At 58.6% G+C, this 14,690-nt stretch overlaps 1 protein-coding gene across 3 annotated transcripts in view; it reads right to left on the minus strand.

Annotated features, from left to right (window-relative positions):
* NEK6 (NIMA related kinase 6) overlaps window positions 1-14,690 on the minus strand; it is an 84,064-nt gene that overhangs the window by 41,670 nt on the left and 27,704 nt on the right. For 2 of the 3 annotated variants that reach the window (XM_082467824.1, XM_082467822.1), the window contains exon 2: window positions 331-449. In XM_082467824.1, the coding sequence (XP_082323950.1) occupies window positions 331-420 (90 nt within the window). In that variant the 5' untranslated portion in view covers window positions 421-449. Of the gene's footprint in view, window positions 1-330; window positions 450-7,562; window positions 7,921-14,690 lie in introns of those variants that run through there. The other variant, XM_082467823.1, reaches the window with a different exon arrangement.

The raw sequence follows: 14,690 nt of genomic DNA on the forward strand, positions 1-14,690 counted from the left end.
GGGGCCTCCACGACTCCCTCTTTGTCAGTCCTTCTAACCAGTGCTGATCCCTCTGAGATAAAGCTGTTCCATTCACATGGAAACCCCAGGGACAGGACCAGGGCCTGGCATCCCAGCCCAGAGTGTGGAACAGAGAGGCATCTGTGAGGGCTGCTGACTGGGATGGAGGGCAGAATGGTTAGGGAGTGACTCTGCTCCCATTGCTGGAAGCATTCAAGGTGCCCGGGGGCTGCCAAGGGGCGTCCTTCCGTGGCCGGGACAAAGCAGCCTCAGGGATCTGTGTTCCTCCAAGACTCTCCAGTGCACTGCAGATGAAGGAGGAGGGCTTACCTGTGGGTCGGGAGGGTGCGCGGGCCCCGGGGTGTGGCAGAGGTTGTTCGGGCTCCCTCCATGGGGCAGGTGGCTAGGCTGTCCTGCCATCCTGCATGCCAGCCTCACGAGGACACGGGCTGCAACAGAAAAGAAGGGCTTTCTTACACACAGGCCTGTGCACTTTCTCTTCTCCATGGCCCTCGGATCGAGGAAGTAATTTCACTTGTCCCATTTTACAGATGTGCAGGCTGAGGTGCCAAGCTGTTAGGTAACTTGCCCTTGGTTATCCGGCTTGGAAGTGGCAGGACTAGGACTCGACGGCCCATGTGACACACCTCCCTCCATTATGCTGTCCCGACTAGGTTGCTAGGACTATCCCCGTTGGATAGAGGGGAACACAGATTCTGTGCAGGGAAAGGTCTAAAGGTGCCCCCACCATCCAGCAAGGAAGGCGCCAGATTCAATGCCACATGTGCCAGACTCCAAAGCCTGTTCTTGCCCCGTTACTATCCTCCGTGCCTCACCCCCATCCTCACCCCCATACAAACCCAGGTTGGCAGCCTAGTGGCCAGAAGAGAGAGACCTTGAGTCAGACTGCAAGTAGCAGCTGCAGGAAGGACCCACATGCCCATCCTTGCTGGGACCTGGTGCACCAGACACTGGGAAGGCCAAGGCCACAGGTCCTACTCAAGCCCTGCACAAACCTCCAGGCAGGGGCAGAGCCCTCTGCACAGGGAACAGCCCCCTCAACCTCCAGGGCTTGGGCTGCCACATCAGAGGCCCCCAGGAGAGTCAAGGATGCCACTCACCAGCTGCCATAGTAACCGCAGTAGCTGTCCTGATTAATTGCCCACCATGTGCCCAGGCCTGAGCTAAAGGCCATCTCAGTATCACTCCCAAGATCGCTTCCACTGCTGGTGTCACAGGCAGCCTCTGCTGGCCTCCCCAGCAGACAAGCACCTCCAGGGCGGGACCCAGGCTCAGGCACACAGAAGAAGCTGTGTGGCTCGTGGTGCTCCCGGACGCAAGAGGGAAAGCGCTCCTCCTCAGGAGGAAAGCCCTCCATTCACCCACAAGCATTTCTACAACACCTAAACCTCGGTGTCCAGGGCCAGGCCTGGGCTCCCCCAGGATGCCTGGAAGACACGGGGTGCAGGGCGGGCATGTGGCGAGGGCCCCCTAATCAGGCTGCTGTTCCTTCCACCAGACTCCGCCCTGGCATTCCTGTGGGCACCTCTCACTTGACCCTCCCGAAACAGAACCCCGAAGGGCTGGCCAGGCTATCAGAGCAGCTTCATCTATACCCTCTGGAGCGCTGGAGTCCCTAGGAATCAATGCCCCAAGGGGTGAGTGTGCAAGCCAGTTCCCCTGCCTCCGGTCAGGACGCTCTGGGGGTAAGTCACTCCAGAGACCCGAGCGGGGTAGTGATTTGGTCTGAGATCACACCCTGCTTGTCTGCCTCCCCCACTCCCTCATGGTTTCCCCCATATGGTCTCATCTCAGGGTCTGCTTCTGGAGAACCCAATCCAGGACATCGTCTTTCTCTCTAGACGGACTCTGCCTCTCGCCACCTGTAAGTCACCTGGTCATCTGCACCCCCAGCCGTCCCCACCAGCCAAAGCCCAAGCTGATAGGCGTCACCTGGTCCAGTGGGTTGGCAGGTCCTGCTGCGTGAACCGTGTGATCTGGGCAGCGGGAAAGGAACCCACACCAATGGGGCTGTTATGGTCAGTGCCCTGGAGATCTGGTCACAGATCACTCTTCCTTCCTCCCCACTGTAGTTCTTTCTGGTAGTTGATGGGCCAGCCCTCCCAGGCTTAGAGATGTCTACGACACCTGTCAAAGTTTGGCCACCAAGCCCCGAATCGCCTGCTGAGCTGGACCTTTGGCCTCCCCGCCTCTGCCCTTGAAGGCACCCCGAGCCTCTCTAGAATCTGCACATTGGCGTCCAGCACCCATCCTTCCTCTGTGTCCTCAGGGCAGGCCCAGCTCCTCCCTCACACCCCTTTCCTCAGCATTTTGGGGTAAAACTGCTCTCTAGCATACAAAGTAGATGGCAGAAAGCAAGGACACATGGAGCAGGGGCACGGTCTGCAGATGGCACCCGCCTCAGCCTAGCAGGGAGCCCTTGGTGGCTGACAGCACCCTGTCAAACCCAGCCCGGCCTGTGCTGTTTCCTGCCTGTGCAATTGCCAGTTTTCATCCTCACGCACGGCATCTTATGTGCTTCATCCTAATGTGTACATATAAAGAGGTAGATCTCTTGCTGTCGCCTCTTTGCTCTTATCTCAAAGGGGTGCCATGTGGAGGGTATTAAGGGGTGTGCCTGTAATTCTGAGGCCTCTCCCCAGCCCCATACTCCCACCTCTGCCCCAGCCCAGGCCTCGCCTCCGCCTGGACTCCTGGGTCTCCACCAGTGCCTGGTGCCCTTTCCGCCAAGCCCTCCTCCTCCAGATGGGCCACCAAGGTGGCTTCCTGCAATGCAGATGGGGCCACAGCACCTCCCCACCATCTGCGCCCGAGCTTCCGCACTGGAGTGCACACCCCCCAGGTGACACAGTGAGGACCTGGGTACGAAAAGCCCCAGGATAAACAGATAAACACGAGCAGCTTCCCAAGGCAGCGCTGTTACTCAGGAGGGAAATGTGTGCGGCAATAAACCGGATACAGAGGGAACAAAATGTAAAATGCGCATGAATTTTAAGATAAAACCGGAGACTCCTGCAGGCTCTGCAGCTGCTTCGGGCTGCAACCCCAGACCCCTCGGGGTGACATGTTCACCGTCCTCTGCCCTTAGGGAGACCTCCGGGGGAAGGCTGGAGGAGAACTGTCTTCAGCAAAAAGGTTCTGTCTTTATCTCAGAAGGCACCAGGCGTGGCCCAAAGGCCAGACCCACACGTGACTGGCTCACCTGCCCACCTGCTCACAGACCACGCGGGCTGGAAACCACGGTGCATTCATCTCTGGCTCCAACGTCCCACCTCACCCAGCCTCCTAGGGCCAGTGGGCCTGGGTTCGTATCTCGACCCTGTCACTCCCCAGCTGGGACCTTGGGCAAGTCACACTGGGCAGAGACCTAGGAGGTATTTGCGAATGTCATTCCCCACGTCCCCACGTGGCGATCCAGCATCTGCATCCCGAGGCGGTCTGCAGGCTCTCAGGAGCTCACCTTGTTCCTCACACAGGGCCCCAGGAGCAAAGTAAGGGGCCCTGGCCTCATCAGAAATAATAGTAATAATGATGATAAGCCAATAACTGTGTGTCCGTATTATGCCGGGCCCTTTCTTTATACATTTCACCTCTGTTAGCCCATCTCACCACCATCTCACTAACACCACCTCCACGAGACAGCTTCTGTTATTGTTCCACTTTACAGATGAGGAAACTGAGGCACAGGGAGGTTGAGAGATTTGCCCAGATCACACGGATCACAGGTGGTGAAGCCAGGACTCAAACCTGTGATGGTACCTTTGCCCATAACCCCTGCACTGCACCCCTCACAGGCTCCTACCAACAATACATCACTTCCTTTCCAGTGGCTCCCCATGGAACAAGCCCCCTCCACTCAAGAATGGGGCAGTGCTGAGTGGGTAGGGGTGATCCCAGGGCCAGTGGGCCACGAGGAGCCATTCCCCCCACAGGGGGCCCAGAGCCTTCTCCCTTCGGGATGGCACCGAGCAGATGTGGCACTATTGTCCACACGCCTGGTGTGCCAACCCCCTGGGGTAAACTGCTGTGCCTAAGAGCAGTTCTGCCCGGAACCTAATAGAACCGGCTATACCACATGTCCACGTGAGGAGGAAGGGCCTTTGCTCCAGGAAAGGAGTCTGCAAGTCACAGCCCACCCCCACACCCTGCCCACCAGTGCCAGAGAGGGCCAGACAAAGGGGAAGGAGGCAGAGGGGGAAGGAAGGGGGAGGAGAGAGGGAGGAGGAGGGAGGAAGGAAGTGAAGGTTCTCTGAGGCGCCCAATGGCCAGATCTCTTCCACTTAGCCTGGGCTGTTGACAGACCCATTTTACAGACGGGGAATCAGGCTCAGAGAGGGGAGACTCAAGGTCGTGTTGTGAGTAGGCTACAGAGGGCAGATCTGAACCCAGCTCTGATTCCAATGCGCCTCCCAGGTCCAAGACAGCCACTGCCTCTTGAGGCTCTCCAGGGTGTTGGATTTCAGAGGATTTGCATTCTGTTTGTCTATACCCCAACAGAAACCCAACCCCTTTACCCTGGACATTCCTGCCAGAAACTCCTTCTTAGGGGGTTCAGATGCAGAAAGACCAAGGTAAAGGGATCTGGAGGGATGAGACACAGAGAGCAGGGAAAAGCCCGGGAAAAGCCCCTCCGTGCACAGGGCACCTCCGGGAGCTGCCTGTCCCCTGCGGCTCCTGCCAAGTTGCAGAACAATGGGGCCCAGGCTGCCAAGCTCAAGTCAGGGGCCAAAAATCCGTGGAATGTGAGACCCGGAGCCCCAGGCCACAAGGAGCACCACCTCAAAGAGGGCCTTTCTTCTGCAGGGAGCAAGAGCCCTGCATTTCCAGGGCGCCGGGGTGGCAGAGTGTGCTTCCCAGCCTGGGTTCCACACATGTGCCTGTCTACCAGGCACCCGGGGACTGGATGAGAATGAGCCCCAGGGTAAGGCCGAGGGTCTGTTTGGGAGCTTGACTTGCCTGGGTTCAAATCCTGGCCTGGCTTCCTTTAACCACGCAGTGTCTCAGTTTCCTCATCTGGAAAATGGGGCTAACAGTAAGATCTACGTTTCAGGGTCATTAAGAATTAAATCTGTTAACAGATGTAAACTCCTCAGGACAGAGCCTGGCACATGTGAAGGGCCCTCTGAGGCTTTAGCTGCTACCAGCGTCATTACCACCGACCATCCCTGGGCAGTGAAGGAGAAATTGTCTCCATGTGACAGACACGGGAACTGGGGCTCAGAGAGGGGCACGGACTTGACCAGGGTCACACAGCTGGTAAAAGACCCCCAGATCATGCTCTATCTACTGCACTGCACGGCCTCTTTGGAATGGCTCTGGAGCAAATACCCTCCTCGTCACTTACGAGATCTGGGGCTGCCTTTGCAAAGCCCCCCGACATGCTCCTCCCGCCCTGGCCTTCGGCAAGCCTCTTACTAACGTGGGGTGTGTCCCAGGGAGATGTGGGGGCTTGGGTTTAATCCAGGCACTTCCTGGAAGCGATCGGCTCCCACACCGGGCTGGGCTCTGAGGCTTCCCAAGAGGCCTTTCTGACCACGACTGTCACCTGGGGCGCTTGCTTCCCAATTTCTAAAACTTTCTCTAGGGGAAAGTCACATCCCTTCTTTGTCTCCTGCCAAATACCACACTTCGTGGAGGCTGGTGGCTCATTGAGGCCTTACCCTCCCAGTAAAAGACGACCCAAGACACCAGAAGGCTCAGGCCAAAGACCCAGCTTGGGGCAGGTTTGGGGGCCTGAGTGGATAGGGTCGTGTGGGTGCAAGTATCTGTCTACACCTCACCTTGGCCCCCAACCCCGAGGTGGAAGCAGCGAGTGTCTGCCTGCCCTTTTCTGCATGTTGTATGTGCATGTATGCGTGTACGGTCAGGCCACAAGGCTTTGAGCCCAGCCATGCTCTCGGTCTGTCCACTGGGGTAGGGGCGTCACTGCCCCTGGTTTGGGTGGGGCTGGTAAAGGCCCACGTGGCTCCCAGGCTGACAGGGAGAATCACAAAGACAACCTTGGAGACTCAGCTTCGGCTGGACGCCAGACCCTGTGCCGTTTCTCTGGGGAAGGCCCCTTTTCAGTCCTTCCTGCTCAATGAACAGCTTCACACATCGTTTTCCCAAAGGAGGAAACCATCCTGGTGACTTCACACCCTCCTACACACACGGAATGAGTGACCCAATGCCAGTGCAGGCACCAGGGGCTATCTCTGCTTGTCCAGCAGGCTCCTGGCAACAGAAGCTTAGGATAGATGCCCACTGCTGGGGGCCTTCAGCCAGCCGGGAGCGGAGAAGTGCCACAGACCAGTACGGCCCAGCACACCCCTACACAGAGGGAGCTCTGAGGCCCAGCGGGAGACCAGGCAGCTCACAGGCTGGCCACTGGTGAGGTCAAGGCCGGACCAGCTTCAGCATCAGCCAACATCCACGGCAACACCGCCCCTGAGCTGAGTAATTTGCCATCTCCCAAGAAACCCAAGCGGTGCCATCACCCCCCTTTTGCAGATGAGGAAACCAAGGATCCAAGGGAAAACGTGACTTGCCAAAGTCAGTCCACACAGAGGAGAGAGCTACCATTTGAACCTGCTCCTCGGACCAGGGAGCCTGTGAGTAACGAGAGAAAGGGATGCCACTGACTTCGTGTCCCCACACGAGGCCCGGGCAGTAAGGAACGTCCCAGCCACGCAGACCGGCTGTAATGACAGCGCATCGCTAGCGGAGCCCGCCCTGTGGGTGCGCCAGGCACGCGCCAAGGGCCGTGCACGCCTCGTTCCACCTCACAGCCACCCTAGGCGGGGGCCGCTATAATCCACGTAGTGCAGAGGAGGAAATGAAAGTTCAGACAGGTTAAGCAACGGGCCCAAGGTCACACAGCAGGCAGTAGGCAGAACTGACACTTGAAACCACGTCTGCCTGACTCCCGTAGTCCATACCTCCTTGGACAGTGAGGGACTGAGTGAATGAATGAATGAATGAATGAATTCTGGCCCAGAGGTGTGGCTCTGGCTACTGTGTCTTTCCCCCACCCCGGCCCCCCTTCCCTTCTGGTCTTGGGATAAGCAGACGTTGCCCATTCATCACTTGACAGGAAGCAGCTCGATCTCAGGCCAGAGTCACGGGGGCCTGGGAGCTGTAGGGGATGAGCCACAGATGGTGTCTGGTTTCCTGACTGGGCCTGGGCGCCCTCACCCCCCGCTCCCCAAAGCCACACTTGCCACTCAGATTCCGCAGCTCCACGACCAGCAGGAGCCTGGCTCCTCTGAAACACGGGACCACGCGCAGCCCGGGAAGGGCGGTGCAGCCTGTGCAGAGAGGTCCCTGAGCCCCCTCCTCAGGGCAGTGGGGCCTCTCACCGGGTGGGTCTGCAGAACCCGGAGGCCAGCGGCTGAGGGGCAATGCAGCACCCACCCAGCTCACCTCCCCGGCACCCTACCCCGTCCTTTTCTTCCAGCTCCCCTCTCCTCACCCACCACCCACCCCCATCTCTCTCCAGCCTGGGGCCTCCCTCCAGAGCTCCAGACTCCAACCACCAAAAGTTCCAGGCACTGAAGACTCACCTGCCCTTCCCTGGGTCTTCATCTCAGCGACGGGGTCTCCTGTCTGCCCAGGAACGCGGCAGGAACCCAGGCTCATCCCCCGGACGCCTCGCCCCCCCTCACGGCCCACACCTGGTCTTCATCCAGGGCTGCTGATTCTTTCCCCAAACAAGTCTCCACTTACCCGGAGCCCCTGCCCTCTGCTGGCCTGGCCCCTTCTCTGTGGGGTCGCTGTAGCTGCCTCCTGCCTGATGCCCTGACCTCCAGCACACCAAAGGAGGGTCCCCCCACCAAGACACAAATCCTAAACCCGCTGCTCCCCACCCAAAACCTCGCAGAAAAAGGCCCACACGCCTGAGCGAGGCATCCCAAACTCTGTCCCAGCTGGCGCTGGTCTGCCCTCCTTAAAGCCTACCCCGCCCCAGGCCCCCGCACGTGAGGGCCTCTCCTTCCTAACTACACAGCACCCTGGACCTTCCAGGCCCTTCCACACACCAGCTTCTGCCTGGAACCTATGACCTCTCATGGGGCAAAGTCCCCCTCTTGCGTCAGGACCGGGTCCTGGGTCGTAATCAGGCTCAGCACTTCTCGTGGGATCCTGGGAAAGTCCCGCCCCCTACCTCATCCATAAAGAGGAAACAGCTGGACCCCGCAGGGTGGACACCCAGGGGCAGTCAGGTGGTACCAAGCACCCCGCAATCTCCCAGTCAGTGGAGGGGGGCTCCCCCACCCTCCTGATGCCCCAAGCAAGAAACAACTGCCTCCGCGCTCAGGATCCCCAAGGTCTCGGATCAGGCAGAGATCACCAGGCAATTCAAAACACATCACACCCACGCTGCAGGGCTTCCCTGAGCCTTTTTAAAATTGAGGAGGCTCCAGATCACCTTTCGCTTTCTCCTTCTCGGGTAATAAAACCCAATTCTGGAAGGAAAAAATGTAGGAGCTGTAAACACCTCTCAGTTCAAGGAGCAATGAGGCATTTGGTTTCTAGCCAGGAAGGCCTTTGGCTCCAGGACCTGGTGAAGGAAGGTCTGCTGAGCACTCGCTCTGCACCAGGGAGTGACACGCAGCACCTCAGCACACCCCTCCGAGAGGTCTGCGCTGCCCTCTTCCAGAGGAGGAAACGTAGGTGCCGAGGGGTTAAGTGACTTGCCAAGCCCTTGCCGCTGGTAAACGGCGTGCACCCGTGTTAGAACCCAGATCTGACTCTCTCCAAAGTCTGGGTTTTAATCTCATCTGCCTGGGGACATCCTTGGAGACCACTATGGAGCTGGGGGAATATGGGGGGTCTCACTCTGCGAGAAGCCTCAGACCCCTTAGGTAGGTCCACCATCCCAAGGACCCCTGCCCTCCAGGGAAATGAACTTGCTCTCTCCTCAAGGCCTTGGCAGGCTCTGCCTCCCTTGCCTGGAATGAACTGCCTCCTGGCAAACCTGGATCCTCCTTCTGGGCCCAACCCAGGGCACCCCCTCTAGGCAGCCTTCCTGGACTCCTCCAGTCAGTTACTCCCAGGTTCCACTGACCTGGTCTCTGTGCCATCACTGCCTGCACACGTTTTCTCCTCCCTCAAATGGAGATTTCCTCAAGGGCAGAGACCAAATCACTCTCCTTGTGGCCCCAGCAGGCGGCAGAGGGAGGGTGACCCAGTACGTAAACACCAGAAGCCAGGAGGGAGAAGCCTGGGGAGAGCAGAAATTCCTCTTCTCCCATATCCTGTCTCAGACCACGGCTCCTGCCCTGCCAACAGCCGAAGGGGGAAACCCAGCAGAGCAGCCCTCAGGCAGATGGAGGCTCAGGGTTTGTAAAAAGCTTGCCCCGGGCCCAGGAGGACATCCATAATCCCACCAGTGGCCTCTACACAGGGGAAGTTCTTCAACCCCTGGCCTCCCCTAATTTCCTCTCCTGCTCTCTTTTTAAGGTTTGAAAGGGTGGCTATTCCTGGCAAGAGAAACTTCTGTGGAGAACTCACTGCTCAGACATCAGGAAGGGGCCCAGGTAGCCAAAACCCACGCGAGAGACATAAGAATTCCTTTTTCTGCTTCCCTCGTAACCTCGGGAGTTCTAGCAAAGCCCGGGATCACCCAGCGTGAAACTGCCCCCCATTAACCTGGGCAGTGACAAAGGTCATGCCAGGCTGATGGCACTGGCCCAATGGAGCTCCCACCAGGTGGGTGGTCAAGGGGGCAGTGGTGGCAGAGGTGCAGCCAAGGTCAGGTGCTCTGTGAGCCCAGGCCCCGGAGGTCTCCAGGGCCTGCCTTCCTGTCACTTGCTAGGCATACCCTCAAGGGCAAAGGCAGTAGCCCCAGGTGGCAGGAAAGGGTGAGGGGCTCGCCACAGCAGAGGCAGGGCAAAGGCCGGTACCTTGCAAAGTGGCTCCTGAGAAGCTCCGGGGAAGCTCTCGGCTCAGGGTTGAAGTAGATGTGAGCACGGTATCGGGACCTCTGGGGATCTGGGTGGCCTCCCCATGCCAGGGCTGGTGAAGGAGGAGAGGCCAGCCCTGTCTCCGTATGGGACTTGCCCTGCCCAAGACTCCCGTCCCCGGCCACTGCCAAAAGGAAACTCCCCCACCATGAGCTGCTCCAAAAATAGCTCTGGCTGCCACCTCCGTGGTGAAAGGAACTTGTCACTGCCACCAGGGAGCCCACTGCCCACCAGGGACCGGAATCTGATGGCAGTGGCCGTGGGTCAGCCTTGGAGAGCGCGCGTGTGTGCCGGAGGCCAGGGGGCTTGGGATCGCCCAGTCCTGCTCCCCAATTTTACCTTCCAGGAAACTGCGGCAGGAGGGCAAGAGACTGGCCTAGGGCCATGGGCACAGCAGTGGCAGTGCCTGGCCAGGACCCGGCCTCCTAAACCCACCCCATACCCACATGGTCAGGCAAAGGAACTTGCCCTGCAGACTCTACCAACCCCTCACCCCCACCCCAGAACCCAGAACGCTGACAGCAGACGCCGAGGTCAAACCAGCCTGGGAGAGATGAGGGGGTCCTTCCCTCACCCACAGTGCTCCATTCCCACCCACCCCCATGGGGGCCAGCCAACGCTAAGAATCATAAATCTTCTTGCCGTCCCTTTAAAAGCTTAACCCTTTCTAATCTCTCTTTTGTGAGCTGAACCAAAAATATCTGTTGCCTAAGAGATGAGAGCCTTGGTAGGCAGCAGCCCTGGGTTCAAGTCCTGGCTCTGGCGCGCCCCAGCTATGTGGGCCCCAGGGTTCTCGCGGGTAAAACTGGGACACAAATAGTATGCATCGCCCCGGGCTGTGGAGGGCTCCATAACATCAGGGGCCTCAAAGATGCTTAGCCCCAGGCCTGACACATACTAGAGCCCCCATCACTGGAGTTACTGTTGATTATTAATCCTTATTCTGGCCCTGTGCTCTCCCACACCAGGCTGTGGATCCAGGATCTGAGTGTTCCCACCTTCCCTTCCTTCTACACATCCTTCCAGCTGCCGTCTCCGTTCAGGGCCTGTGCTGACCACTGGTGACCCCAAGATCACATGGATGGAAACCCCCTTGCTCTTACGGGGTCACAGGAGAGAACCCAGAAACACGGGGAAAGATAACCACAAGCCAGAAAAGAGCATGCAAAGTGTCCCCAAGAAAAGGACTGAGAGACCCTCACTTCGTGATCCAGGCAAGATCATGGACAGCTTCTTACAAGAGGTGGAGTCTGGGGTGGCCCGGAAGGATAAGCAGGTTTCGCACCAGAGGGGACAGGAATTCCAGCCGAGGACACAGTGGGATCAAAGGCACGGAGGCTGGCGGAGCTGCGGGCATGTGGGAGAAGGCAGGGACGCCTCCAGGCCAGCCCCAGCCCTCCATCCCCGAAAAGAGCTCCCGTAGTCGGAACATGCCTTCCTCTCCAGAACGAGAGCCAGCTCCACCCTGGGCAAACCACCCCCCGCGCCCCATCTGCAGCTCGACCGCTGGGACTGACGAGGGCATATGGCAGCTGAGGCCCCAGAGGACACACGGAGCCAGATCCTGGCACCGGGACTCGGCCACCTGCCAGCACACCTTCCCCGCCAGCCGGGCCCAACTGTCGGGCATATGCCAGGTGCCGGCCCCTGGGTGACTGCGGCTGGGCCCAGGCCAGCCGTCCACAGGCCTGGGTGGACTCCCCGCCTGGGCCCCGGTTCACGGGGCACCCCTGGAGGACCGTCCTCCACGACCCGGCGAGGTGGGCGGCATCAGCCTGCACACACAGCAGAGGCTCCAGACGGGCCGGTCAGGCCCCCAAATTGGACACTTTCTGCCTAACCATTGTTTTTCTTCTGCTTCCGGCCTCCTTTCTGCTGAGAGGAATTCCCTCCAGGGCTCCCATCTAGGACATGGTAGCACCCAGGGAAAACACAGATTCCTGGAGCCTTCCTCTTCCTCCGGGGCCAGGATGGCAAGAACCTTCCTGAAGTTTACCTTGGCTCCGATCAGCCTCCATGCCCGCGGGCACACACGCACTGCAGTCACTCCCCGCCTGTCCACCTGGGACACAGAAGAGAGGGTGGAGCTGTGCTGAGGGGCACAGACGGGCTCGCAGTCCCATCAGCCCCCAGACTCTCAGGGACTCCTGGGTCACCGCGAGCCTCCAGCACGACCTCCGTGCGGCTCAGCGTGGCTCGGTCTGTGGGGGACAGTGTCTCCTCCATCTAGTCCTGCCACCCCACGCAGAGTTACGGGCCAGCACGCTATCTCAGCCTCCAGGGCCGCACCACAGTGGCCCTGGGCCTTCCTGTGTCACATTCCCCACAGGAGCCTCGCGGACCCCGAGTCGGGCCTGGGAAATTATGAGGCCATTTTTAACCCCTCGAGGGTGAATCCCGCTCTGAGCCGCGGCGTGTGGCATGGTGGCTCAGGACTCACAGGGTCTGGGACTCTCAAAGGGCCGCATGGCCTTGGGAAAGTCATGGCCTGTCTCTGGGTCTTGGTTTCGCCACCTACAACATGGGTGGGTCGGGCTCTGCAGTCTTGGGAGGGCTCTTATTGTGCCGACACTTTTTATGAGGCTGATGGAGAATCTGCAACTCGCTGGCGTGCCCTGAAACTGAGCTCCAGGAGCCTGTATCTAATCCTGTGCTCATGTCTGGGAGGAAAACCAGACCTTCTGGGTCTGGAATTGCTAAGGGACACTCTCTCTGACCTTGGAAGATTTTGTGAGCCCCCCAGCCCCCTGCACACTGCCCTCCCCACTCGCAACAAGCCGCAGCCATGTGGGGGGATGGCTCAGAGGCCACCCGGCTCCCAGACACACAGCCATGGAAGTGGCGACGTGTACACAGTGGGGTCCACACACAGAGCATCCCTTAAGTGCCAGGTGCAGGGCCAGATCCTTGAGGGGTGTTGGCAGCTCACATGCTTACAAAACGACCCTGCAAGGCAGACAGTGCGTCCATTTGACAGATGAGGAAAGTGAGGCTAGTGAGGTCTCGTGACTCGCTGGAGGTGTCCCAGCTGGAGAGAGGCAGAGCCTGGATGGAAATGTAGGTCTGAGTCCTCGTGGGGGAACCAGACCCAAGTGCTTAACTGTGTTACAGAATCAAAGTAGGGGCCATTGATTCCACCTTGGGCCAATCAAGGGGGCTGCAGGGAGGTAGTGGCACTGGATCTGGGACCCAAGGGCCAGGAAGTGAGGTAAGGCAGCCCAGCACAGGCTCTGGAGTCTGACGTTCAAATCCTGCACTGCCTCTGTCCAGCCGCAGGAGCTCGGGTCAGGCCTGTAGCCATGTCTCTGCAGTTCCCTCCTCTGTAAACAGGGGGCTGTGTAGGACCGACCTCGTGGGGTTGTTATGAGGACCGCGTGGAGGACACGCCGGCAGAATGCCAGCAGCTCAGGACTATCAGGACTAGGTATACACAAGAGCTCAATCAATGTGGCTGTTGTTGCTATTATGATTACCGTTATCACCATTAAAAACCAGTGCTCATTCAACAGCGATATCCCTGCAACAAATATTTCTGGCAACCCACTCTGTGAACCAACTGTCACAATAAGGCCGGTCTTCATTCCCCAGGGGACCCCAGGGGACCCCAGTCTCGTGGCCAACCAGGCCCCTGGGCCTGTGAATGTGGCAGGAGGGGACCACGGCCTCTGGGGATCTCCCCCTTTTCGGGAGGATGGGAGAGGCCACACTGGCTCCTGCTGCATTTTCCCAGAAGCTGGAAGTGATGGCAAAGCATTTTACAAAGTTACCAAGACGATGAACCTGAGCCATCCCCCTCCCCCCACTGCCTCAATAAAATAAATCTTGGCCCGTGCTGGCTGGCGAGAGACCCTATATATTTACATGACGATCGTGCCTCATGATCACAGGGCTCGTGATTCCAGCAAGCAGCGTGTGGCAGGGATGACAGTGGTCCTAGGAGACTCACTATTTTCCGGCGACTTTTATTGTCCATTATATCCCGGCGTTTACAGGGCTCTGCTCCGGGCCTGGCAGGAATATCGCACACGGTGGGGCTGGCAGGCCTTAATATTCCAGTCTCGGTGTTGCGGATCAGTTTTCGCATCTCATCCACGCCACCCCCCGAGTCTTTGTGTGATACCGAGACCCCAGGCAGCTCCAGGGGCCCTGGAGGGAGAGGGTTGAGGGGTCTAGAAGCACAGGTAGGCCCACCCAAGCCATCTGCTTGGTTCCAGTCTGCTGTCCCAGGCCAGCGGACACTGCTAAGTCTGTGGCCTTCCTTGGGCACAGGAGGGGCTGTACAAAGCAGAGGCGTGCGCAGGTGCACTGGAGCCGCGACTAATGGCTTGCGGGGGCTGCTTGCTAAATTCTCAGGGACTTTGTGAGACAGTTATCATGTTGGTTGCTTGCAATCAGGCACGGTAGGAATACTTACACCCTGGAAACTGGCAAATGCTACAAATCAAGGCTTTGTGCAAATCTCTCTCCCTCCCACCCCGCCATCCCTCTGCCCAGGGACCTGTTTGTTAAACACCAGCATATCCCAGGGAGGGGGTGACCCAGCAGGCCCTCGTGAGCACCTGGAAGGACACACGGGCTTAAGAGTCAGGTGTGAATCCTGACTTCCTCACATACCACTTGTGTGTGAACTTAAGTAAGTTACTTCACTTTTTGAGCCTCAGGTTTCTTATCTGTAAAAGGGTGACACACCTAAACTCCCAGCACCTCATGGCAAGTTCCCTGGGTGAT

The sequence above is a fragment of the Balaenoptera physalus genome (genome assembly GCF_965194825.1).
Source record: "Balaenoptera physalus genome assembly, chromosome: 7".
NCBI classification, from domain to species: Eukaryota; Metazoa; Chordata; class Mammalia; order Artiodactyla; family Balaenopteridae; genus Balaenoptera; species Balaenoptera physalus.